The sequence below is a fragment of the Sciurus vulgaris genome (assembly GCF_902686455.1).
Source record: "Sciurus vulgaris genome assembly, chromosome: 16".
NCBI lineage: Eukaryota > Metazoa > Chordata > Mammalia > Rodentia > Sciuridae > Sciurus > Sciurus vulgaris.
Genome location: NC_136477.1, coordinates 1,791,946 through 1,815,804, shown reverse-complemented (window position 1 = coordinate 1,815,804; position 23,859 = coordinate 1,791,946). Strand labels below are relative to the sequence as shown.

Genomic DNA, 23,859 nt, shown 5'->3' with positions numbered 1-23,859 from the left:
GGCCACCCGGTCGTGACACCACACATGGCCAGCCCCTGGTTGAGATCCCTGCCTTAGGGGTCACCACATGGACATCGGATGGGAAAAGGGGGATCTTTGCTGCTTAAAGAAACAGCTGGAAGGTGTGCGTGACGCAGATGCCGCTCTGGAAGACGCCGGGGAGCAGGGGTGGCTGCCCAGGACGGCGCAGCGCTGGGGGCCGAGGGCGGCTTGCGCCCAGCACCCCTGGAGCCTTCTCCTCTCCCAGCCGCGGGCTCGTCTGGGTTTGGACCCCAAACACTGGGCAAACACTTGCTGGCTCTTGTCTCTGAGCACCGTGTGCTCAGGAGCTCCGTGTCCCCTGTCCCCTGTGTGCTGTCCCCTGCAGCCCTGGCTGAGGCTTTGCTTAACTTTCTGATGACAGGGGGGTGGGTCGCAGGGCCTGGGGGAGCCTGCGGGGCCGGCGGCCGACCCTCCTGGAGTTTCCCAGGCAGGCGTCCAGCTGAGGCCCAGGAGCCAGGGCTGCGGTCCCCGCCTCCAGGCCGGTCCCCCCCTCCAGGCCGCCTTCTCTGACCCACCCACGGCCAGTCGGGCTCCCTGCTGCCATGGGAGCTGGCGAGGCAGGCTCATGGCAGCTGCAGGAAGCCACCAGCCTGGGAGCTGGAGTGTGCCATGTGACTTCCTGTGTGGCCGAGGGAGGCAGCGTGGCTGGGAGCCCGGCACAGGAAGCACGGGACACGGCCACCAGCGGACGTCACTGGGGCTGCCCCTGCCCACCAGGAGGGAGGCAGTAGAGTCCACGTAGCTCAGCCCAGCGTCCAGGGCCCAGCAGGGACGGGGAGACCGCTGGGGCTGTCCCCCCCTGGTAGAGGGCACCAGCAAGAACGTGGGCTCTGCAGGCGCAGCAGCCACGCTGGTCGTCCCAGCAGCTTGGGAGCCCGAGGCAGGGGTCACAAGTCCCAGACCAGCCTGGAGACCGCAAGGCCCTGTCTCCAGATACAGGGAAGGGGTGGGGGTGCGGCGCCTGGCAAGGGCGCCCCAGCAGGCGCAGGCCCCGGGCTCCGCCCTCCGTGCTGAGGTCAGCGCCGCAGTGGGGACACCCTGCGACCCCATCCCCAGCCTCCAGCCGCGCCAGCTGCAGGCTCCGCAGCCGGAGCCGGGTAGCCCTCCACCTAGGGCCTCTGCAGTCCAGCATGGACATGAGGTTGGTGCTGCCCGCTCGCCAGGCACGTGAGGTCATCCTCCAAGCCCATTCAGACCCTTCTAGAACGTGCTTCCTTGTTTAGGCCCAGTGTCTGGAGGCCTCCATTCCGAGCACGGGGTCCACGCCCTCAGGGGCAGCAGGGAATCTCAGGAGGAGTCCCTCCTGCCTCCTCGGCAGGGGGGCGTCTGCTGAAGGTCTGGGACCCTGTGGGCTGCCGGGCAGCCCCTCCCGGGAGGCAGGTGGCCCTGCAGCGCAGGCGCAGGGGGGCCCGAGCCGCAGACTCGGCTGCAGAGCGGCCCACCATGGAGGGGCACGTCCCTGCTGCAGAGGTGACTCAGGCCAGGACAGCGGCCCGTGGACCCTGGGCGGTGCCAGGACTGGTGGAGTCACGGCTGGGGGTCCTGACCTGGTGCTGGCCAAGGACACTGCCCAGCACCTCTGGGACCCAGGACCCGCCCAGAGAGTGGCCTGGTTCCAGTGCCCAGTGCCAGGAGCGCCCCTGCCGACATCTACCCAGGACCCTGTAGCAACGGGGGCTCCCCCCCAGGAGCAGGCAGCCCACCCTAGAGCCTGGGGTCAGTGGAGTCCCGCTCCACAGACTGGTCAGCGAATCGGCTCCCAGGGCCCGCGGCCTCCGCTCTGTGCTGGGCCCAGAGAACACTGGTGCCCGCAGCTGACAACCTGCGCTGCCCCAGGGCCGGCTCCCTCGGGAAGCTGCCTGGGGAAGCAGCCTGGGCTGCCGCTGGCCTGCAGAACATTCTTCACATTCCTGTAGCTGCAGCCTGCCAGCCCTGGCTCACGTCCCCCCGGTGCCCAGCCAGCAGGCGGGGCCAGCTGTGCCTGGGGCTCCACGGCCAGCGTTTCCGTGTCTGCCGCGTTGCTTCCCGCGCAGCTGGAAAGCACCCAGACCAAGAAGACGGGTGGTGCTGGCCTGTCCTCCAGAGCCCTGGGCCACATGGGGCCAACCACCCAGCCTAGGCCCCGGGCACAGAGCCCCCAGGTCTCTGCCGAGCCAGAACCGGCCAGGCTGCCGCCTGCTTCCTGGCTTTGTCCCCAGGATGCCGAGACAGCCCACCCCCAGCAGGTCTTGGCACCGGGCCACCAGGTGCCCACCCTCTGGGCTGTGTGGGCACCCAGTGGGCGGAGTCTTGGCAAGGACCTGGGTGTGGCTATGTGGTAAGGGCCCTGGGTCTGTGCCCTGCAGTGACGAGACTCCGCGTCGCACTGGCCCTAAGCACCGTCTCCACGGGGTGATTGTTCCTCGTCCCATTTGCCAGGACAGAGGCAGGAGCACTTTCCCCGGGGGCAGGGAGGAGCCAGAGGGGACCTGCCGCCCACGGCCCTGTCTGCTCTGGTGGGCGGCCCTGTCGGAGGCCGCAGACCACTACGTCTTGGGGAAGTCCCAGGTCTCAAAGAGCCCAGGCCGCAGCTGGGCAGGGGCCAGGGGGCGCCGAGGCCTCCTGGGGTGCCCGCAGCCTGGCCTGTGGCCCCAGGCCCAGCACCTGGTCTTGGTCTCCAGACACCCCGTGGGGACTGCTGTGACAGCCTTCCTGAGGAGGCCCCAGGACGCGGGCCGCACGGCCCCTTGGTCTGTCCCCGGCCCCTCCCCAGGGTGGCCTGCCCTGGAGCCTGCGCCCAATGCCGCCGTGGCCCCGGCCTGGCTCTGCGGCCTCACCAGCAACAGCGACCGCAGCTCCCGCTCCTATGTCCATTTCTGCAACTCTGCCGCAGGCGGGTGACCTTGAGCGAATCCCCACTGACCCCTCGTCCGCTCCACGCGGTGGCAGAGCCGTGTCTGCCAAGCCGGCTCTCCAGATGGCCGCTGGAGCTGCTTGTCAGTGGAGCCTGCGGGGCAGCCGCCCCGTCCTGCCCCAGTGCCCCTGAAGGCAAGGCCAGCCAGGCCGGGCAGCACTGTGGCTCGCCTCCCACGGGGCTGGTTCCGGCCCGTCCACTGGCCCCAGCTGTGCAGGCGCCCCCGACTCGGCCCTGAGGGCTCCTATTCTCTTCCCCACACGCCCAGGTGCCCCTGCGCTCCCAGGTGTCCAGGTCCTTAGAGGCCCCACGTCCACGGGGGTGCAGGCGCCGTCCACAGGAGGGACTGAGCGCCGAGACTCCGTTCTGCTGGGAACCCGGGGCCGGCCCATGAGGTGCCCAGAGCAGGGCAGGCCAGGCCAGGCCAGGAAGCGGCCCCATGAGAGAGGGCTCTCCCGCCACTGCCCAGTCCTCAGGAGCCCTGAAGTTGTGGGCGCGGCCGCCCTCCAGCCTCAGACCCACCGTGAAGCCGAGGCCCGCGGCCCGGGGCACAGCTGGGCCACCGCTGTGCAGCTCCTGGTGCACGTGTGAGGCATGCACTCCGCCCGCAGGCCGAAAGCAAGAGTCCAGAGCCCTGCTCCAGAAGAGCCAGCCGGCTGCTTCAGCCTCTCGCTTGCTGCTCGTCAGGGGGAAGGCTCTGGTCCAGCGCAGCAGACGGAGGCCGGGGTTCTAAAAATACTCAGGTGAAGCTGGCTGAGGCGGGAGGACTGCCTGAGCCAGGCAGGGAGGAAACAGAACATCCCAACACCCTAGATAGTTCCGTCTTGCCCTGCCCAGAGGTGGCCACTGCAATTTGTTTTCCCTGTTCTTGAACTTCAGATAAATGCAGCTGCATACGGGCAGCTCTGGTGTCTGACCCTCTGGCTCAACACGCTGTTTGGGTCTCTCCCGTGTGGCTTCATCTCCCCAGTGTGTCCTTTATCTTCGGTTAGTAGTATTCCATCACACAGGCCCCGTCTGTGCATTGACCTGTCACAGACACTTGGCTTGTGCCTGGGATTTGCTGTCGTGCACGAGACTTACCACCTGTGCTTGGCCGTTCCTGGGGCTGAGTTCTTGCTCATCCTGGGTCGGTCTGTCCAAGGGGAGACCTGGCCCCAGGGCAGACCAGCATTTGGTCCTCAGGGATGCGGGATGGTCTCCCGGGTCTCCGTCCGGGCGCCTAGTGCCCCCGTCTTTCCCTTGGGCACCTCTGGTGGTTCTGAGGCCACTGCTTTACCCGTCTCCCTGGTGACGCTCTGCGGAGCGCGTGGCATCTCTGTTCCCATCCGTAAGCTGCCCGAGGTCCCCGGGCACCCCGAGCTGTGGCATGAGGACCTGCCCTGGGTTGGGGAGGTCCTCACGGCCACCCCTGCCTCGGGCGGCCGTGCCCGGCTCCGCTCCCGGCTCCGCTCCCGTCCCGTCGCGCTCCCCGCAGCTCCTTCCCCTGCGCCTCCGCCCCCTTCCGGCCGCGCCCACTCCCCCTCAGGTGGGAAGGTCTCCTATCTATTTGCAGGTCGAAGTCCGCTGTCCTCTGTCTCCTCGGGAGGCCTGGCCCAGCCTGGGCCTGGGTCTGTGCGGTGCCGGTGCTTCTGCTGGGTGTCCTGCGGTCCGGCTGCACCTGGACTTCCCCGAGGCCGCATGCTGGACTTGCAGATTCACAGAGAGGCCTGGGGCCCTGGCCCTGGGTTCCCGGCAGGCCTCCAGCCGCTCGCCTCCAGGATCCCCTCGGTCCAGCATGGGGGTCGAGGTGACCAAGACCCAGCCCCAGTGGCCCCCGCCACCCCCCGGGAACAGCAGCTGGCTGTTCGCCAGCTCCGGCTGGGCAGGCCGCCCCTGTGGGGGGGGCCACCTGGCCTCTGGACCCGCCTCCAGGCGTCGGCCTCCCTGGCCCTCCGACCTCCACACAGGAGCCTCCATGCCGTCCGGCTCCTCTGGAGCCCTCAGCTGGGGACAGGCAGTTCGATGCCCACAACGTGCAGGACAACCCGGGGCAGGCGTCCAGGGTCCACGTGGCCCGGCAGCGTCAGTGGTGCAGCCTCTCAACCTCAGAAGGCCGATGCGGAAGAAGCCAGGCTGCCGGCCAGTGGAGCCAGGGAGCCCCAGATCTGGCCCAGCGCACGTCCCTATGGTCAGGAAGCAGTGGCTGTCCTCAGCCCTAGGGGAGGAGGCTGGGCTGACCCTGGTCCCTCTGCAGCTGAGCGCTCTGGACATCCTGCACGAGGCTCACATGAGCCGGGTGGCCAGAGGCCTGCTGCTCCTCCCCTGTTCACAAGGGCCAGCAGCCTCCTTGCAGTCCTCAGGATGACCACAGAGCCGAGGGGGCCGCCTCTCCCTCGCCGGTGCTCAGGAGGGACCCTCCCACAGCCCAGGACGCGTGGGCTCCAGCGCCTCCGCCGCTGGCGGCTTCTTGCTCTCTGGTTTCCAGGGCGATGCCCCTGATCCACCCGCCCCATCTCAGGGCCTTGGTCTGTGGCGTTCCCGCCCGCCCTGGCCTCTGGGCAGCTCAGGAGAGTGGCCCTGGGTGCCAGCCAGCAAGGTCCCCTCACAGCTTCCAGCAAGCCTGCCCTTCCGCGTTCGCCGGGCACGTGCCCTGGTCGCCTGGGCTCATTCCGCCTCTGCAGCCACGGTGTTTACCCTTGGCAGTATTCACAGGCGTCTCAAGGAGGCAGAGGGCCGTCCTCATGGCCGCTGGCCTCTGGGGCCCATTCCCTGGCACAGGGACTGGGGGCCAGGAGGTCTGCCAAGACCTGTGCAGAGAGAGAGTGACCCTCTGAGCATTCCAAGACTGTTCACTGGGGTTCAGAGAAGGGAGGCGACTTTCCCAAGGCCACACAGCTTGGTGGAGACAGGGCAGAGCTCAGGCCCACGCTGCCCCCAGCGGCCGGTTCCCCACTCCAGGCTGCGGCTTCTGGCTCTCGGGTGGTCGGATACACGCCTGTCATCCCAGAGGCTTTGGAGCTGAGGCGGGAGGGTCTCAAGTTCAAGGCCAGGCCGGGCGACTCTGTGAGACCCTGTCTCAAAACAGCTCTCTAAGAGGGCTGCCCTGCGCGGGTGGGGCCCTGGGTTCAGCCCAGCTGCGTGCGCAGAGCAGGGTCAGCGGGTGCCCACCTCGACCTCACCAGCAGACCTCTGCACTGCAGGGCTTTCCTGACACGGCGTTCTGTCCTGAAGGCCCTGCGGCGGAGGCAGGGAGGCTAGGGCGCCGCCAGAGGGCCCCCGGCTGTGTCTGGCCCGGCCTGAGATGAGAGCAGGAGCCCCTGGCCCTGCCCCGCTGGCCACAGGCTCCCATCCTCCCCAGCTGCTGGTCAACACGCAGGGGTGCCTGAGGCGTGCTGGCCAGTGTCCTGGGCTGTGCCTTGGGGTTCCGCCTTGTTGGCACTCGCTCTGCAGGGGCTGGACGCCTCTGGGGACCCCGGGCTGGCCCGCGCCTTTTCTTTCTGCGGCTGTGCGCGTGGGTCTCCCGGCGCAAGGGTGGGGCCCAGCTGTGCAGTGGAGGCCGGGAACGCTCTCAGCCCCCAGTGCCCGACCCCATGACGGGCCATAGTGCAGGCCCTGTCCATCCGCCCCGTTCACCCTCCTCGAGTCCGGCTGGGCCTCCTGCTGGCAGGGGCCCTGGGCGGGCACCCTGGTTTTCTGCAGAGGCGTGGCCCCAGCCCTCGCCCTGCGCCCGCCCGGGGCCTGTGAAGCCTCCCAGGCCTGGGCTGCCTGCCCGGGGCAGAGGCTGCGGTTGGGAGCACTGGCCCTGGCCAGCCCTCCAGCCCTGCTCCACCCTCCCCCTCCAGAGGGTCCACCAGGCCTGGGCAGGTGGGCAGTGGAGATGGTGCCAGCTGACTTGGCTGGTCCCTGTGGGGGCACGGCTGGCCCTGAGTCAGTGGCTGCGACACCCGCCCTGGGGCACAGGAGGGCAGTGTGGATGGCAGAGACGCAGGCGTCAGCGTGCCGCAGGGTGGCAGGTGCCCGGCAGGGCATACATACGTGTGCCACGGTGCGCTGGGCACCCACGCACACGCCGAAAGGCTCACAGCAGACCCTGAAGACATGCAGACTCGCGCCCACGCCACAGCCACGCCACGCACGTGCGTGTGCACCCATACGAGCACGGGTGTGCACAGAGGCCTGGGAACGTGCGTGGGCACGCACCCCACGCGCACAGGATACAGCTGGCGGCGGCAAACCAGCTCCAGGTGGACACGCCACGCGCCTGCAGGCTTGCCCGGGGTGTGGAGGGCAGCCTGGGGCCCTTGCCCGGGCCAGGCGTGGAGCTGGGGGAGGCCTGTGCCCTCAGCAGCCGCGGGCAGAGGCGCTAGGGGCACCCAGCACAGCCAGGTGGTGCAGCGTGTGCCTCTTGGGAGTGTGGTTGTGTGGTGTGTGTGGTGGTGGTGTGTGTGTGTGTGTGGTGTGTGTGTGTGATTGTGTGTTATGTGTGTGGTGTGTGTGATTGTGTGGTGTGTGATTGTGTGTGTGTTTGTGTGGTGTGTGTGATTGTGTGGTGTGTGTGTGATTGTGTGTTGTGTGGGATGTGTGTGTGATTGTGTGTTGTGTGGGATATGTGTGGTGTGTGTGTGATTGTTGTGTGTGTGGTGTGTGTGTGATTGTGTGTTATGTGTGTGGTGTATGTGTGATTGTGTGGTGTGTGTGTGGTGTGTGTGTGATGTGTGTGTGTGTGTGATTGTGTGGTGTGTGTGTGATTGTGTGTTGTGTGGGATGTGTGTGGTGTGTGTGATTGTGTGTTGTGTGGGATGTGTGTGGTGTGTGTGTGATTGTTGTGTGTGTGGTGTGTGTGTGTGTGTGGTGTGTGTGATTGTGTGTTATGTGTGTGGTGTATGTGTGATTGTGTGGTGTGTGTGTGATTGTGTGTGTGGTGTGTGTGTGTGATTGTGTGGTGTGTGTGTGTGTGTGTGTGGTGTGTGGCACGTCTGTCCTAGGCACTGTGCAGGCATGTGTCCCTTCCAGGCTCCCCCGGGCCCTTCCTCTCCCTCCTATACTAACGCCTGGCCGCGCCCTGGCCCTGGTCGCCTGCAGAGGTGCAGGGGCACAGACGTCACGTGCGTGTGCACACACAGGTGGCCATGGCATGCACACTCACACACTCGCACGTGCACACAGGGAGCGCTGGGCCCGGCTTCCCCTGCCCTGGAGCGGGGCTTCTGGGCCTCTGCAGGTGCCTGGCTTGAGGACAGCCCTGCCCGACAGGAGCTCTGCGGGACCAGCCTGCTGGGCAGCTGTCCCGGGACCCTGCACGGACCCCGTGGTGCTGACCCCGACCACCGGGTGGCAGGACACCTGGCCCTGCCCGTTCCAGGCCGGGGCACCACTGTCGTGACAGCACGCTGTCCCCAGATGTGGCCCCGTGGTCTGAGGACAGCCCCAGGCGAGACCCCAGGCTTAGAGCTCACCAAACAGAAACCAGATGGAAAAGTACACTCTGCCTGGAGACAGGGGGCTTGCACCCTGCAGATGGAGCTGGCAGGAGCGCATCACAGCACGGCCTCTGTTCTGCAGGTCTGGCAGGTGTGGACACCCGTGTTCCACAGGACCCAGCCATCAAGCTCCCCAGCACTGGTCCCAGGGAAATAGAGATGCTTGTGTCACAACACAAATGTCACGGCAGCTTTGCTCAGGATGGAGAGAAAGCAGCTCAGGCTGGGGTGCGGCCTCATCCCTGGCTCCGTCCCAGCATGGAGGTGCTCCATAGGTGGTGCTGGACACTGTCCGCATGTGGTGGAGTACTACTCAGCAGTGTAAAGGAGCGGGCTGGGGCGCCAGGCCCAGAAGGCCACACACCAGATGGTTCCACTTGTACGGCGTCCTGAGATAGCAGAAGCTCAGAAAAGGAGAACAAACATTTTCCCAAAGCTGGGGACACAGCTGGGCTGGGAGGGTGAGGGCCAGCCCCGTGAGATGCTGGACGGTCCTGGCAGGGCAAAGGACCTTCGTCAGGCCCAGGCCAGCCTTGGGGCCTGCTGGCCAGGAGAGCCAGCAGAACTACGTGGGTGTCGGTAAAGGGACAGAGACCCACTCTGGCATCACTAAAACGCATGCAAAACCACAACGGCACAAGGTCAAAGGTAGAGCGAAGAAATAAGCAGCTGGGCAGTGGCCACGCCTGAAATCCCAGCAGCAGGGGAGGCTGAGGCGGGAGGATGGCAAGTTCAAGGCCAGCACGCAGCTTAGCATGACGGCCCTGTCACAAGATAAGGAGGGAAAAGGCTGGGATGCGGCTCAGTGGGTGAGCACCCGGCTCCATCAGGGCACCAAAACAGTCACTCGCTCCAGCTCCATCGAGGGCAGCCTGGGCCACTCAGCCAGGCCCTCAGAAAGAAGGGGCGGGGCTTGGGCGCGGCGGTGGCAGGGCGCTTGCCCCCTGTGCCCTCGGTGGGGCTCCATCCCAGTGCCTCCAAACAAGGAAGAGAAGAGAAAGAACAGGGAGATCTTGGAAGAGAGCACAGGGGTCACCAGGCAGGGTCTGCAGCCAGTGCCCGACCTCTGACCTGAGGGCAGGAGCGCCTGGCCCAGGGCCAACCTCTCCCCTCCCCCTGCCCTCTCCTTCGTCCCCCTCCCCCTCCCCTCCCCCTTCTATATCACCTCCTGTCATTCCTTCGCCCCTCCCTCTCCCCCCTCAGGCGCTCCCCCTCCCCCCCCCCCCCCCCTCCCCCCCCCCCCTCCCCCCTCCCCTCCCCTCCCCCTTCTATATCACCTCCTGTCATTCCTGGGGGAACCAGTGCAGGTAGTGCGGGTAGCCAGGTCAGGTGTGGCCCCGTGTCCCTGCCTGCACTGGTTGGCTGAGGTTCACCTGGGGAGGCTGAAATGGTCTCACTGGGCCTTCCGGCCGGCAAAGCCCACTCACAACACACCATCCTCATCAAGGGGCCACTCTGGGGCGACCAGTGTCCCCAACATGCCCCTCAGCAGGACCGTATTTGGAATCAAGGCATTGGCCAGTGGTCACCAGAGGGGAGCTGGATTCGTGCCGGTGGTGGGACAGGCGGTCTTAGAGGAGGTCGCTGGGCACGGGAGCAGGGGCAGAAGAGCGGGGGCAGCCGGCAGGCAGGGTCGGAGCCCGGGACCACCGAGGGCAGATTCCTGTGGCACTCGGTGGCAGCAGCCCCGGGACTCCGCAAGGGACCACCTGCACAGGCCCTTTGTAAGCCCTGCGGTCCCCTGCAGAGCCAGTGGGACCCTGCGGCCTGGGGACCTCAGGCCTGGGTCCGGGAGCGGCCGGTTGGAACCCAGGGCTTGGTGCCGCCTTCCGGAAGGAGCCAGGCTCCTCCTTGCCCAGGTCGGGGCTCCAGGACACACAGGCGGTCAGCTGCCTCGGCCTGGAGAGGGTCAGGGTCCTGCGAGGTCTGCCGGGAGAAGCAGGAGGAAGGAGCAGGCCCGGGCGCCCGTGACTCCCCAGGCGACTTGTGGTGTCACAGCTGGGTGTCCTGGCCCGACCGTGGGGCCAGGGACGCTGCTTGGCACCCTGCAGGGCCTAGGATGCTCCCCAGAGGACCTGCCCGTGTCCACAGTCCCCAGGGGCCCCTGGAGCGTGCCCCTGCCCCACGGGGTCCCTCCTTCCAGGACAGCTCTCCTGGGAACCCTTAGGGTCACAACCAGAGAGCGCCAACCCTGACCCCCCGTGAAGCGCTGTGGAGATGCTCTGCCCAGCCCAGCCCCACCCCTGGGCCTCGGCCCCTGGGGACACGACCTGGCCAAAGGGTTGCAAGGCGGCAGGCGGCAGGCGGCGGGCGGCAGGGAGGATTCTGGGAGGAGACACCTGTCTGTCTTCCCGGGGCACGGTCCCGGGCATGGCCAGCTGGCTCACGTCCCTTGCTCCCCACAGCTCCTGGACGTCGCCCAGGCTGATGGCAGACAATGTCAGCCACCAACAACACGGCGCAGGCCCGCAAGCTGGTGGAGCAGCTCCGCATAGAAGCCGGGATCGAGCGCATCAAGGTGAGCGAGGGGCCCAGCAGGAGGGAGGTCCCTCCGCCTGGTCTCACGCTGTGTGGCCTTGGGCCACCCGCTTCAGGGCGCTGGGCTTCCATTTCTCAGCAGAAGGGCAGAGCATGTGACCGTGGAGACATGTGTGGCCCACTGTGTGGAGGCCATGGGGCGGATGCTGCCCCTGGCCTCACCGCGCTCCGCCTGTAATGGAAGGAAGCGGAGCGTTCAGGCCGCGGGGCTTTGCTGTAGGACAGGAACTCGCGGCCGCCCCAGCCGCCCTCAGGGCTGCCCTAGTGGTGGACACTGCTCCAGAGCACCGCCCACAGGCCTGTGCCGCCACCAGACGGGCACTGTTGCCCTGTCCTGTTCCAGGATGTTTGAAGCCTGTCCCTCCAGCCCTGTGCCCACTTCTGTCCTGGACGTCCCTGTCCCCGGCCACACCTGTGCCCTGTGTGTCTGGCTCCCGCGCTGGCCGAGGACGCTCTGGGTGTGGGCCGAGCACGTTTCTGCAGAGGAATCTCAAGCACCCTGGGGCCTCAGGGTGACAGGAGGCCTGTGAGTCCCTTTTCCAGTGTGCTGCCCATGGCCGTGCTGGCCTGCCAGGTGACCGGCCCCTGCCCCCAAACCCCCGTCCCCCAAGGCACCTCACAGAGGCTGCTTCCGGATGGGGCACTGCCTGCCTGTGGCCAGTGAGGCCCCAGGAGCATCCAGGCCAGGCCACAGCCGCCCACTGCACTGACCAGAGCAGGTCCAGCAGCCAGGCTGCACCTGGGAGGTGACTGGGGCCACATGAGGACCAGGATGGCACAGTGACCCACCGCAAGGACACACGTCCAGAAGGCGTCCTGTGGTCGCACAGTAGCCCAGCCACCCGTGCACACGCACCCAGGCTGCGCAGCCGGGCAAGTCTGACGCTCACAGCAGGAGCCGCTGGGGTTCCAGGGAAGAGCGATGCTTCTGCACCAGGAGGCAGAGCTCCCCCTCCTGGGCCGGGCCATCCTCTTCCAGCCTTCAACTGATTAGACGAGGCCCGCCCAGACTGCGGAGGGTCCCTTGCATCATTCAGCATTGAACTGCTAAAATGATCACTAGAGCAGGCACAGGGGCCACACCTGTCACCCCAGCCACTTGGGAGGCTAAGGCAAGAGAAATCACAAGGTCCAGGCCAGCCTGGGTGACTCAGAAGAACCCTGTGTCAAAAATAAATAAAAAGGGTGGTGTGTAGCTCAGAGGTCGTACTGGTCTTGGCTGCGTGAGGTGTGGGTCCGTCCCCAGCACGCACACGCACGCACGCACACACACGCGTGCACGCACACGCACGCACACACACGCGTGCACGCACACGCGCGCACACACAATGTTCACTTCTAAAGTTGTCTTCCCAGCAACATCTAAAATGTTTGACCAAACAATGTGCCCATGGCTGACCAAATGGACAGCTAACACTGACCACCCATGGACTCCTGCCAACCTCTGATCTCAGGAACTGGGAATTCACCTGGAGGGTGGCCAGCTCCCGAGCTCCTGCAAGACACAGGGACACGCCTCTGGTCAGGCGGGAAGGTGTTCGAAAGAGACCTCAGGGCCCCGCACGGGTCCAGCCAGGAGGGGAGGGGCCGCCGCAGCCCTCGGGGCAGGGGCACCTCCCCTGGGGCGCCTGGACGCTCCAGACCGGCGGCGTCAGACCTGAGCGCAGGGCGTCCTTGGGGCTGAGAAGAGAAGCCTGGCTGACGTGGTCTCCCAGCCGGCCGGGTGCTGTTCATCCTGCCCTCTGATGCGGGAGGAGCCCAGCACCCCTGGAAGCCGGCAGTCCCACCTGAGGCTTCGCACCCCCCAAAGCTGACCCAGAACTGGGGAGCCCCCCGGCCCATGCCCCCTGGTGCCCGAGCCGCCCACCCCAAGGCCCTGGGCCTCAGGGCGCCCTCCCGCCAGGGCCACACGCCAGCTCTTCCCAGGGTCTGGGGTCTGTTTCGAGCGTGAGGGTGGCTTTCCGACCAGAGGTGAAGAGCATGGGCCGGCTTCCAAGGCAGCAGCCGCTCTGTGGGTAGGAGGGCCCTGGCTGGCCAGCGTGGCAGGGCCTGCAGGCTCCAGGAGGAGGCTCGGTGCCTGTGGGAGGATGCAGGTTCGAGGCCAGCCTCAGCATCTCAGCAGACCCAGTCTCAGAATAGAACATAAAAGGGGGGGGCTCAGAGTCAGAGCACCCCGAGCTTAACCCCCAGTACCAGAAAAACAACAAGAAAGGAATTGGTTACAAACACAAAAGAAAAGCGTCTGAGGAAGGCGCCTGGGTCCCTGGAGACGCAGCGCCCTGGCCGAGACCCAGGACGCTGGGCGTGGCCCCGGGGCCTGGTCTGTGGACCTGCAGCCCGGCCCTCCAGGCCTGCGGGGTGAGCGCGTGAGGCAGACCAGGAGAAACGGGGAGTGTGGCCGGGGGAAGGGGCCCCCATCAGGGTCACCGCGTCCCCCGTGACCTCAGGCTGCAACAGAAAGATGCAGTTCAGAAAGGCCCGGGACCAGCTGTGTCCTGCTAACACAGAGGCCCTTGCCTGTGGGCACGTAGCACCGGCGGATCCAGAGCCCATCTCCCCGGTCCTTTCTGTCCCAAGTCCAGTCCTGCCTGAGGACACTCAGCTCCTTATGACTTTTGAATGTGCGGAAAGACAGACGACGTAGAACTTGCCATGGCTGCTACTTGTTTTCTGTTCATGTTCCCATGGACGGACCCTCATGCGGGGCGGGCAGCCCCTTCGGCGACACTGATCGTTTCACAGTGCCGTGCGGCACCTCCGGCCACCTCCAGAACCCCTGTCCCTCGCAGCCCTGCACCTGCCTGTCCGCATCCCACCTCTGGACCCATGGCCTGGACTCTCCCATCACTGGGTCCCACCCTGTGGCCTGTGTCTGCCTCTCACTGAGCACCCAGGCCTCAGGCCCGTCCACGCCGCAGCTGTCCCCTCGCCCTGCTGGTGGCTCCTGGTGGGCGTGGCCAGCCTGTGTGCCCCCCACCCGCTCCTCCAGGGACAGCTGTCTGGCCGCGCTGTGCCCGTGCCTCTGACCTGCCCTCTCCTGTGCCCGCACCCAGGTCTCCAAAGCCTCCTCGGAGCTCATGAGCTACTGTGAGCAGCACGCCAGGAGCGACCCGCTGCTGGTGGGCGTCCCAGCCTCCGAGAACCCCTTCAAGGACAAGAAGCCCTGTGTCATCCTGTAGCGGTCCCCCGGCACCAGCCAGACAGCGCCAGCCACGCTCTGCGTCCCCACGGCTCTGAGACACGAGGGTGGCCTGCACTGCCCAGGTGGGGTAGCGGCCCCTCCAGGTTAAGCTGGATTCACGGCCCGCCATCGCCAACACTGGACGGGCCCCAGCGCCACGGCCGCCCCTCCCCAGGACCCTCCGTTGTCGGGCCCAGCAGAAGCCACGAGGCAGCTGGCTACAGGTGCAGGGCCTGTCTGGGCAGCAGTTCTCTCCAAGTTGGGCATTTGCAAAAAGTCCACGCTGGGTTGCTAGGATACAGCTTGCATTGTAACCAGAGGTCACATGGGTGGGCTGAGGGTGACATCATGACACTGGGGGAACACTCCTCCTTCCCGTCTAGAGAAGTGTCACTCCCCACCGCTGACACCCGCGTCTGACCCGTGGTGACCCACACTGAGCTGTGGGAGGGGTGAACAGGGGGACTTCCGGGGCGAGAGGGGCTCACCTCTGAAACGCACACTGATGCCGAGTGTCACTCCTCCGTGCGGCCGCAGCCTGTCCCTGGGCCCATGCATCAGACAGGTTTGGGGGGCTCGCAGGGGGTGGCGGCAGGGACGCCCATGCAGCTGGCTATGCTGTGAGCAGGCCCCGGATGTGCCGGCAGGGGCTCCCCTGGATCGGCCACTTCCCCGCTCACCTTGGCCATTTTTCAGACAGAAGTGCAGGCTGTGGCCCCGCGCACTGCGGCCTGTGAAGACTGCCCAGTGACCACCAAGTGGCTTGAGCTCAGCTTTCCCGCCCCCAGGAACCCACGACCTTTGGGAGGCCCAGGGGCAGGGTCCATCCGTCCCGCCTCCCAGCAGCCTTGGAAGTTTAAGGTGTCAAGGGGCAGGGGGCTTTCTAAGGGTGGCTCTGCCACGTCACAAGGACAGTGGCCAGAGCAGGCAGGAGAGGCCGCACACACCCCACACTGCCTATGGCCACGCCCCTCGCGGCCCTGGACCTGGGAGCTGCCCGCCCCGCCCCACCTGGGCCTAGAAGCAGGGCAGAGAAAGCCCACCCATGGCTGCCCCGTGACCTGGCTGTGTAGGCCTGGACAGTCCCAGCGGAGCCCTCTGCGCAGGCCCGCGGAGCAGGGCCAATAGCCCCATGACCCCAGCCCTCCCCACACAGCCCACCCCAGGGCAGGTGCCAAAGCCTCCTCGACTGGGCCAGAGAAGCACTGGGCGGGCACAGGTCAGGAGACAGTGGGAGCCAAGCAGCCCTCCAGGCCCTCCCCGGGCTGGCTCCCGGAGGGTCCAGGCTCAGGGCCAGGCCTCTCCCCGCACCCGGCTCTCTGTGGCTGGTCCAGGAGGCCAGGGGCGTGGGGACCCAGCGGCACAAACCTGAGGCTGCTGGAAGAGGAGGGCCACCCTCCCCAGACTCTGGCGTGGCAGGAAGGGCAGCAGCACAGCCCAGGAGCCCCAGGGCTCGGGCACCTCCGAAGCGGAGCAGCTTGCGAGGCAGGCGGGCAGGGACTGCTTTCCAGTGGGACGGCCCTGCCCCAGCTTGGCCGGCTGGGTCCCCAGGAACAGTGCACCCGATTCTCTTTAAAAGAAGCCTTGATCCTGGAGCACGTGTGGCATCCTGCATGGCTGTCCCTCCTCCTCAGCCCCACGGCCCAGGCCCCCAGCCACCAGGCTCCCACGAGGACAGTAGAACCTGAGGCCGGCGTCAGCAGCACCCCATGGCCAAACCCCTCTCCCTCCCACTCACCCTGCCAGGGCAGAGGGACAGGGGCACGCAGATCTCCAAGCCCAGCCCCACTTGGTGTCCCCACAGCTGTGACCCCAGGGGAGCTGCCGAGTGGACAGGTGCTGGGCAGTTGGGACCCCTGGGCTGAGGGCGCTGGGTTAACTGAGCTTTGGGGCTCAGCCTCACGGGGACTCCTGGGCTAGGGGCCGCCCCTGTCCACAGTCCCAGAGTCCCTGCACCCGGCCAGACATGCCTTCTAGTAAACCGAGGCCTGGAGCCAGGACAGGCTGCCCACAAGCCAGGTGTCAGCCGCCCTCCCTGAGCTGGCCATCTTGCATCTGTGCAGACTCCTCCTCCAGGTGCCACTGCCCTGTCCCCAAGCCTGGTCACCAATGCCCACGAGTTTGGGCCTCCGGGAGGTGGTGACTGGAAGCAGCCTGAGTGTCCTTCTGAGCTGGGGCCTCTTTCTCAACCCTTCAGGTGACTCTCGAGGCGACAGCCTCCCACAGCAGCCCGGGCGCTCGGCCGGCTGCTGCCTGTGCTTCCCTCTGGGAAATGTCCCCCACGGACGCAGGTCCTCCCTGGGCACTTCCAGGGCCCCTCTAGCGTGTCAGGGAGAAGAGCTTCCAGAAAGCCTGGCACTGCGCACCTGCCCCAGAAGGGCAGCGCTCTCCCCAGCCTGCTCCAGGTATCCAGCCACAAGGCGCCTGCTGGAGGGGGTCCTGCACCTGGCCGGCCTGTCCAGTCCCCATCCAGAGAATCTCCAGTGGTCCTGGCCCTTCTCCTCCCTCGCTTAGAAGGAACTAGAACACAGCCCTCCCCACAGTCCCCAAAGGTGACCCCCAGGGCAGTGGCTCAGCCGTGACCTCTAGCTTCCAGGGTGGCAGACAGCAGGTGCTTATCTTTCTTTCTGCCCCGTCCCTTTGATGGTCCAGCAGTGGCCTCCTCTGGGCTAACGCTCAGCCCCCAGGCAGCTCATCCCAGCTCCTCAGGCTGGCCCTCAGCTGGCCCAGTCCACCCGCCCCAGCTTGGATACGGGGCAGGACCAGGCATCAGGCCCTGCTCCAGCCCAGGGCCCACGGCGAAGCACTGAGCCCTGGCCCTGCCAAGCGCCCGAGGCCCAGTCAGCTCGCAGCTTGGGGACACGGAGGCCGGCTCCTCTCCTGTCCTGGACTCTGCTGCCAACGCCCCAGGACAAAGACTGCCCGCCCCAGAAGCTGCGCTGCTCTGCGTGCGGAGGTCCGTGGTTCCCAGCCTCTCAGATCCCAGGCGTGGCACCCCATTCCCGCAGTGTCTGACACCGTGTGGATTGTCCTTCCCCAGAGTGAATTCCCACACAATAAAAGCTCCCTGACCCTTTTCCCCGTGGCTCCGGCTCTTCCCTCCCTCCTCCCTCCCTGGCCAAGGCTGGGCCAGGGGTGGCCACTGGGCGTCACTAGGAAGGCCGGGCAGCAGCCCTCCAGCCAGCACGAAGGAGCGCAACGGGCCCAGTGGGCTCTCAGGTCCGTAGGGAGCGGGCTGCTCGAGGATCCTGCCCACTTGGTGCACCCTGGGCTCCTGACCTGCCCAGGACAGTTCATTCCACACGGGTCGGGGTGGGAAGGTGCCATCCTACCCCTGCACCTGTCCTCCAGTGCCGACACGCAGACCCCACTCTGGATGTCAAAGTCTGACTCCAGGGCCAGAGGCCAGGGCCCCGCCCGCCACACAGCCACCAAGAGGTTTAAGATCAGCTCTTTGAAGGGGCGATGCCGGCCACCGAGTGGGGAGTTTTTGTGTAGAACACATGCACTTTCCACAACGTAAAGATCATTCCCAACATATCAAAAGGCAGACGGCAGCTCAGAGTGGAGACAGCGACCTGGCAGAACACAGCACTCGACAGCAGAACCCAGTATCCACCCGCAGGAGAGTGGGCAGCTCCCTGGGAGGAAGCCTGCTCAGCACGGGAGGGAGGCACAGGCCGAGTCCCACCGCAGCATGGCCAGGCCTGAGGACTGGCACCCCGGCAGAGGCAGGCCCAAGGGACACAGGCTGCGGCAACCCCCGCCCCCCGAGGTCCCTGGAGTCAGGTCCACAGACAGGAAGCGGCAAGGAGGGAGCCCGGCTGTGAGGGGCAGAAGTCGGTCTGAGGGGCAAAGCTGTGGGGAGATGGGACATTCTGGAGGTGGTGGTGGGGACAGCTGCACCATCCTGGGACTGCTCCCTGCCTCTGAGCTGCACATTTAAAACCTGTTACATCGGCCAACCTTGCATCAAGCACATTTTACCACAATAAAAAAGTTCCTAGCCGGGCAGCGAGGGGGCCACACCTGGCATCCCAGCGCTCGGGAGGCTGAGGCAGGAGGAATCCAGAGTTCAAAGCCAGCCTCAGCAAAATCAAGGCACTAAGCAACTTGATGAGACCCTTCTCTAAATAAAACACAAAATAGGGCTGTGGATGTGGCTCAGTGGCTGAGTGCCCCTGAATTCAATGCCCAGTACTCACCCCCCCCCCAAAAAAATACAAAACAGTTCCTAAAAATTAGAAGGAAAATGCTAAGAATCCAATAGATCTAGAATATGTGTAGGGAACATATCAAAAAGTCTTCTCTTGAGGCTGGGTTGTGGCTCAGTGGTAGAGCACTTGCCTGGCACGTGTGAGGCACTGGATTTGATTCTCAGCACCACGTATAAATAAATGAATAAAATAAAGGTCTCTTAACATCTAAAAAAATACTTTTTTTTAAAAAAAGTGTTTACTAGCCCGGCACAGTAGCTGCACCTATGATCCCTGAGATTTGGGAGACCAAGGCAGAAGGATTGCAAGTTCAAGGCCAGCCTCTGCGATTTAGTGAGACCCTGTCTCAAAATAAAAAATAAGAGAGATGAGGGCATACCTCACTGCTAGAGCACCCGTGGGTTCAACCCCCAGTACCAAAAATTAAATTTAAAAATTTAAAATATGGACTGATAATTTACTGAAATGATATCTTTTTGCCTCAAAATTCATCCAGATTAACAAAAGCTGTTAGGTTCCCTGCTGGCAAGGCAAGAAGATACGAGCTGTCACACTTGCCAGAGACCTCCAGGCAGGCGAGAGCTTCCTAGAGATTGTGTGAGAAGCCCAAGGTATGTCTACTTCTGTGAGTGGACAACTCATAAAACTAACCTGAAATGCAGGCAAGAGCCAGCCATGGTTTATTTTACTTACAGTCACAGACTTGGATATGTGCAGCCTTTGAAATGTTTATCATTTTAAATTTAGAAATCACAAAACATTAAAGTCTCCCTTTCAACCCAGGAGGCTGAGGCAGGAGGACCACAAGTTCCAGGCCAGCCTCAGTAACTTAGTGAGCCCCTATAACAACTTAGCAAGACCCTGTCTCAATAATATAAAAAGGACTGGGGATGCGGCTCAGTGGTCAAGTGCCCCTGGGTTCAATCCCTGGTACCCAGAAAATAAAATACAATGAAAATTTAGTAGTCATGAAATTACAACCATCTAGTTCTAGAACATTCTATCATCCCAAGAGAAGTCTTATCCCCAGGAAGTCACCCCTGCCCCTCCCGAGTCCTGCACCCACAAACAGGTCCTGGACCCTCTTCCATGGGTCACACCTGTGCCCTGTGTGTCTGGCTCTCACCGAGCACAAGGTGCTCATGTCCGTCCACGCTGCAGCTGTCACCCCGCTCCTGCTCATGGCTGAGGACGCTCCAGGGGACGGACCAGATTGTGCTCATCTACTGTGGTGGTTTTGGCTTTGGTGTTGGGGACTGGACCCAGAGCCACATGCCAGCACTTTTTTTTTAATTTCGAGACAGTCTCACTAAGTTGCCCAGCCTGGCCTCAAATCCTCCTGCCTCAGCCTGCACCTCCCGAGGCCCAGGGAGAGTCCACGTCCCTCTCCTCCAGCCCCAGAGCCAGCAGCGCAGTGCCTTTGGGCTCCCTGACTCTGCCCTGCTGCCTCCTCATGAGGACCCTGGGGTGATCCTGGGTCCGTAACTTGATCCCATCACTTCCGCCCCATGAGGTGACACCCACAGGTCCTGGGGGCTGGGTGAGGATGTGGGGGTTCTTTAGAGTCCACCACAGCCTGGGTTCCCCAGGGGCAGGGCCAGTTGGAGGGTCCGGGTGAACCATGCAGCAGAGCCAGAGGGAGGGCAGCCTGGCTTGGAGAGCCACCGTCCGCCCCCAGGCGCACCCCGGGCCAGGCTGGTGGGGACCAGGGGAGGAGATGCGCCTGGCTCCCCAGTGGTAGGGGTTGCCCTGCACTGCTAGGCAAGGTTGCCAAGTACAGAGGCCTTGCCCGGGGCAGAGGCTGCACCTGTGACCTGGCCCAGGGCCCGAGCAGAGTAGACCAAGAGGCTCCGCAGCAGGCAGCGGGGACCCCCGTGCAGCAGTGGCCGCCACTCACAGGGTTCCCTAGAAAACGGAATGCAGGGCACCTTCCCAGAACAGGACTGAGGATTTCTAGACGGTGACAGCAGAGCGTGAACCCAGTGGACGCAGCCTGAGTGGCCCAGGGCGCACACCCTGGCCAGCCGCCTCCTGCTCTTGAAGGGCTCTGTTCAAGGTTCCCGACTCCCAAAGCAATCAGCAGGAGCCACCAGGCCAGAGGAGGGAGGGATGGAGCTGGCATCCACGGGGAGTGAGCATTCTGGAGATGGTGGGGAGGGCACCATGGCCCTGTGACACACCTGTCACTGAACTCTGCACTTAAAAATGGGTAAAATGGTCACTTTGCTGTCCTGTAGTTTACCATTTAAACAGGGAGAAGGGAAAAGGTCCCCTGAGGGACTCAGGCTGGAAGGTGGTGCTGGGGGACAGGGGAGCCTGTGCTGGGAAGCACCCTGGCGCCGGGGGAGACTGCAGCTCCCTGGGACGGGCCCAGCTGGCCCAAGGCGGCCTGCGGCTTGCTGCTGGCTGGCTCGTGGGCTCTGACCCAGGGGAGTCCAAAGGGCCCGAAAGCCTTGGAAGGAGCCGCTCTCCTCACCAGCATCAAAGCTGGGACCACCTGGGTGTTGGCAGCAGGGGCCACGGGTCCTCCCAGCCGCAGACCACAGGCCACAGAAGGGAGCCCACCAGCAGCACCGCACGGGACGAGGGACAGACACCGGACGGTGCGAGGCCTTCACAGGACGTGAGCTCAGAAGGAGCAGCCAGCAGCATGGTGGGCAGGAAGCAGCCCACAGGCCTGGGCATCCTACCCCAGAACTGGGATGGGTGACGGGGCCTCTGCAGGTGGCATTAGCAGGGGACCTCGAGCAGGGCCGTCCTGCTCCGCTGGTGCCCATGTCCTCACAGGGCCTGGACAGAGGGAAGCAGCTGCTGAGGGTCAGAGGGTCAGAGGAGGGGACAGAGCTGGGGTGGAGGGAGGCGGGCACAGGCGAGGAGCACGGGAGAGCCACTTGCAAAGGCTCAGGCAGAACTGAGGTCGAGGTTGCCAGGCTGGGGAGGGGCAGGAGAGGAGGAGCAGAGGGCGCTGGCGGGACCTTCTGGCAACACCGTCATGGGGCCCACACACCCAAGGGGCCAAACCCCCAGCCAGCAGCCCCAGTGGACTGGGCTGGGCTTGATGAGAAGGGACAGACAGCTGCCCCTGTGCAGCAAAGAAGGCCCTCAGAGGACTGGGGGAGGGCCCCTGACCTCCCAGATGACGTCCGCGTCACCTCCCAAGTCCAAGGAGGCCCACTGGGCACTGTGCCTGCTGCTGGGTGGTGGGAAGGGCCAGAGGCAAGGAGCTACTCTTCACCTGCTGTCAAATGAGACCATGCCCGCAGCAGCCCTGCGCACTTCCTTCACGCTGATTAGAAAGTGGCCTCCGGAAGTGGACGAAAGGAAGGGCGAAGCAGACCTTCCCTCAGGGCTGCCTGAAGCCTGCCCACCGAGACCCCTGTGGGCCCATGGCCAGCTCCCTCCTCCGTGGGACCTTCTCTCTCCTCAGACCCTCGCGGCCGGCCAGCTCCCTCCCTCCTGGGGTGGGGTCCGGCCTCCCCAAGGGATCCAGAGACAGGCAAAGAACTCCCACCTGGGGGCCCAGACAGCTCCCTGCGCCTCTGCAGCAGCTCTCAGCGGAAAGTGAGGGCGGCCTCCCTGGAGCCCTAGGGACGCAGCACTCCTTTCTCGCCGGGACTCCCACCTGGGAACAGAGGCGTTCCTCCTGGGTTGGCAGCGCCGGCCCAGGTGTCCGCGTCCTAATCCAGCTCTGCTCCTCACTCCAGGTCCCTCTGGCCCACAGGCAATCCCACTGCTGTCTCCAACTCTGTCCAACCCCAGCGAGATGTGGAATCAGATCTGGCAGCCCTGGGACTCTGCAGCGAGTCACGGGGACTCTCCGAAAGTCTGAAATGACAGGGAAGAGATGAACTTAAGGAGAAAGATGAGCGCCTGCCCCAGAAAAGGCTCTGCTTGCCCTTCCAGGTGGTGCCCCGCCCACCCCACCCCGAGATCAGAGGACTGTGCAAAGTCCCCCCTGAACAACCCTCCCCACTTCAAGCCCATGGAGCCGCCTCTGGAAAGGAGGTGTTCTCAGACCAGGGTCTAAAGTCTCTTGGGAACCTCGGCGCACACTACAGGGTCAGTGGCCCATCTGAGGGCCATGTAGCAGGTGGGCTGGGGGAAAGAAAGCCAAAGCCTCACCCTTAGGTCCAGGAACTGCTGCGTCAGCAACATCCCAGGACAGGAAGTGGCGGAAGGGGCCCTGGTCCCCACACTGCTGTCATGTCTATCTGCCAGCCTCATCCTGGCCACCTCTGGAGCAGCCACCTGGAGCAGGGCGACGGGGGCGTGCCCTCTTGTCTGGTCTCCTTCCTGACCAGCACGCTTGGAAACACCCAGCTTGGAAGGGCTTGGGAAGCTCTCTACTTTCAGAAGCCACCTCCGCCTGGGAGAGGTGCCCCAGGATCAGAGCCCACGGTCTTCCTACGGTTGCCAGAGGATGGCAGCGAGGTAGCTCAGGAGCAGTCCGAGGGCCCGTGAAATTATTCATACAAGAGGCAGCAAAATCAACCAGCGACAGGCAAAGCAGGCTGTGCCACCAACTCAGCCATGGGCCTCCCAACAACGTGTGGCTCCTTCTCTGCGTTTCCTGGTCTCTAAGAGGAAGATGACCACTGTCGCCCAGGCTGCTGTGAAGGCAGCCAATAAGGGGGATGTAAATAATAAGCATTCAACGAAATTGGCTGATGGCCTTAAGATTCTGCACTGCGCTGGACATTCCGCTGGCGTCTGGCATAAAAAAGTGACGTTGGCCTTCTTCTGAATTCCAGGAGCATTTCCTGCCAAAAGCCGAACCGACCCCCTTCGCATCTGCTCCTGGCTCTCCTCCCACCCCGCCACCAGTGCTGGCACAGAAGCGGTGTCGGGCCAAAGCGACTTGCGCAGGAAGGCGGGTTTGAAAAATCAAAACCCACGGCCAGCCACCAGGGTCGAGCAGGCAAGGGCGCTCCCAGGAGGCCCCTGAGGAGCCCGCGGGGCCGGCGGGGCGCCCACTTCCGCCTCCCTGCTTCCGGCTCTTTTCTCCGAAGAGCCCCGCGGGCCGAGCAGGGCGTCCACCTCTTTCTGCGAAAGGCGAGGACCCGCTCTTTCCCCAAAGAGGCCTGGCTGGTCTTGGCACCTCAGACCCTGCCTGGGGCGCCAGGGGACGGGGCCTGGGGACGCGGAGCCCGGTGACCTAAGGACTACTCGAGGGGTCAGGGGACAGGTCCTGAGCACACGTGAGAAGTCCGGAGGGTGTTTGCGCGGGAAACCAGGGTGAAGCTCCGCCCCCCGTGAGGCTCCGCCCTGTGCGGCTGCGCAGAAGCCCCTGGAGAGAGGCGGCGGGTGGGGCCTCAGAACCAGACCCCAAGACTCGGCTGCTGATTGGTCCAGTGCCCCTGACGCTAAAGGCAGGATACGCATGTGCAGGCTCAAGGGGTGGAGCCTTGCGCATCCTGCGGCTCCTCTGTATTTGTGCCCACTTTCTTTTATTTTTTTTCCGGTTTGAACTCAGGGGCACTCCGCCACGGAGTCACATCCCCAGCCCTATTTTGCATTTTATTAAGA

General features: G+C 64.5%; 1 protein-coding gene across 1 annotated transcript in view; it reads left to right on the top strand.

Moving 5' to 3' along the window:
* The window catches only part of GNG7 (G protein subunit gamma 7), an 81,323-nt gene extending 66,740 nt beyond the window's left edge, over positions 1-14,583 (top strand). Inside the window, exons 2-3 of the mRNA XM_079115211.1 lie at positions 10,803-10,915; positions 13,989-14,583. Coding sequence (XP_078971337.1) covers positions 10,835-10,915; positions 13,989-14,114 — 207 coding nt within the window. The 5' untranslated portion in view covers positions 10,803-10,834 and the 3' untranslated portion in view covers positions 14,115-14,583. The remainder of the gene's footprint in view (positions 1-10,802; positions 10,916-13,988) is intronic.
* The last annotated feature ends 9,276 nt before the right edge of the window (positions 14,584-23,859 follow it).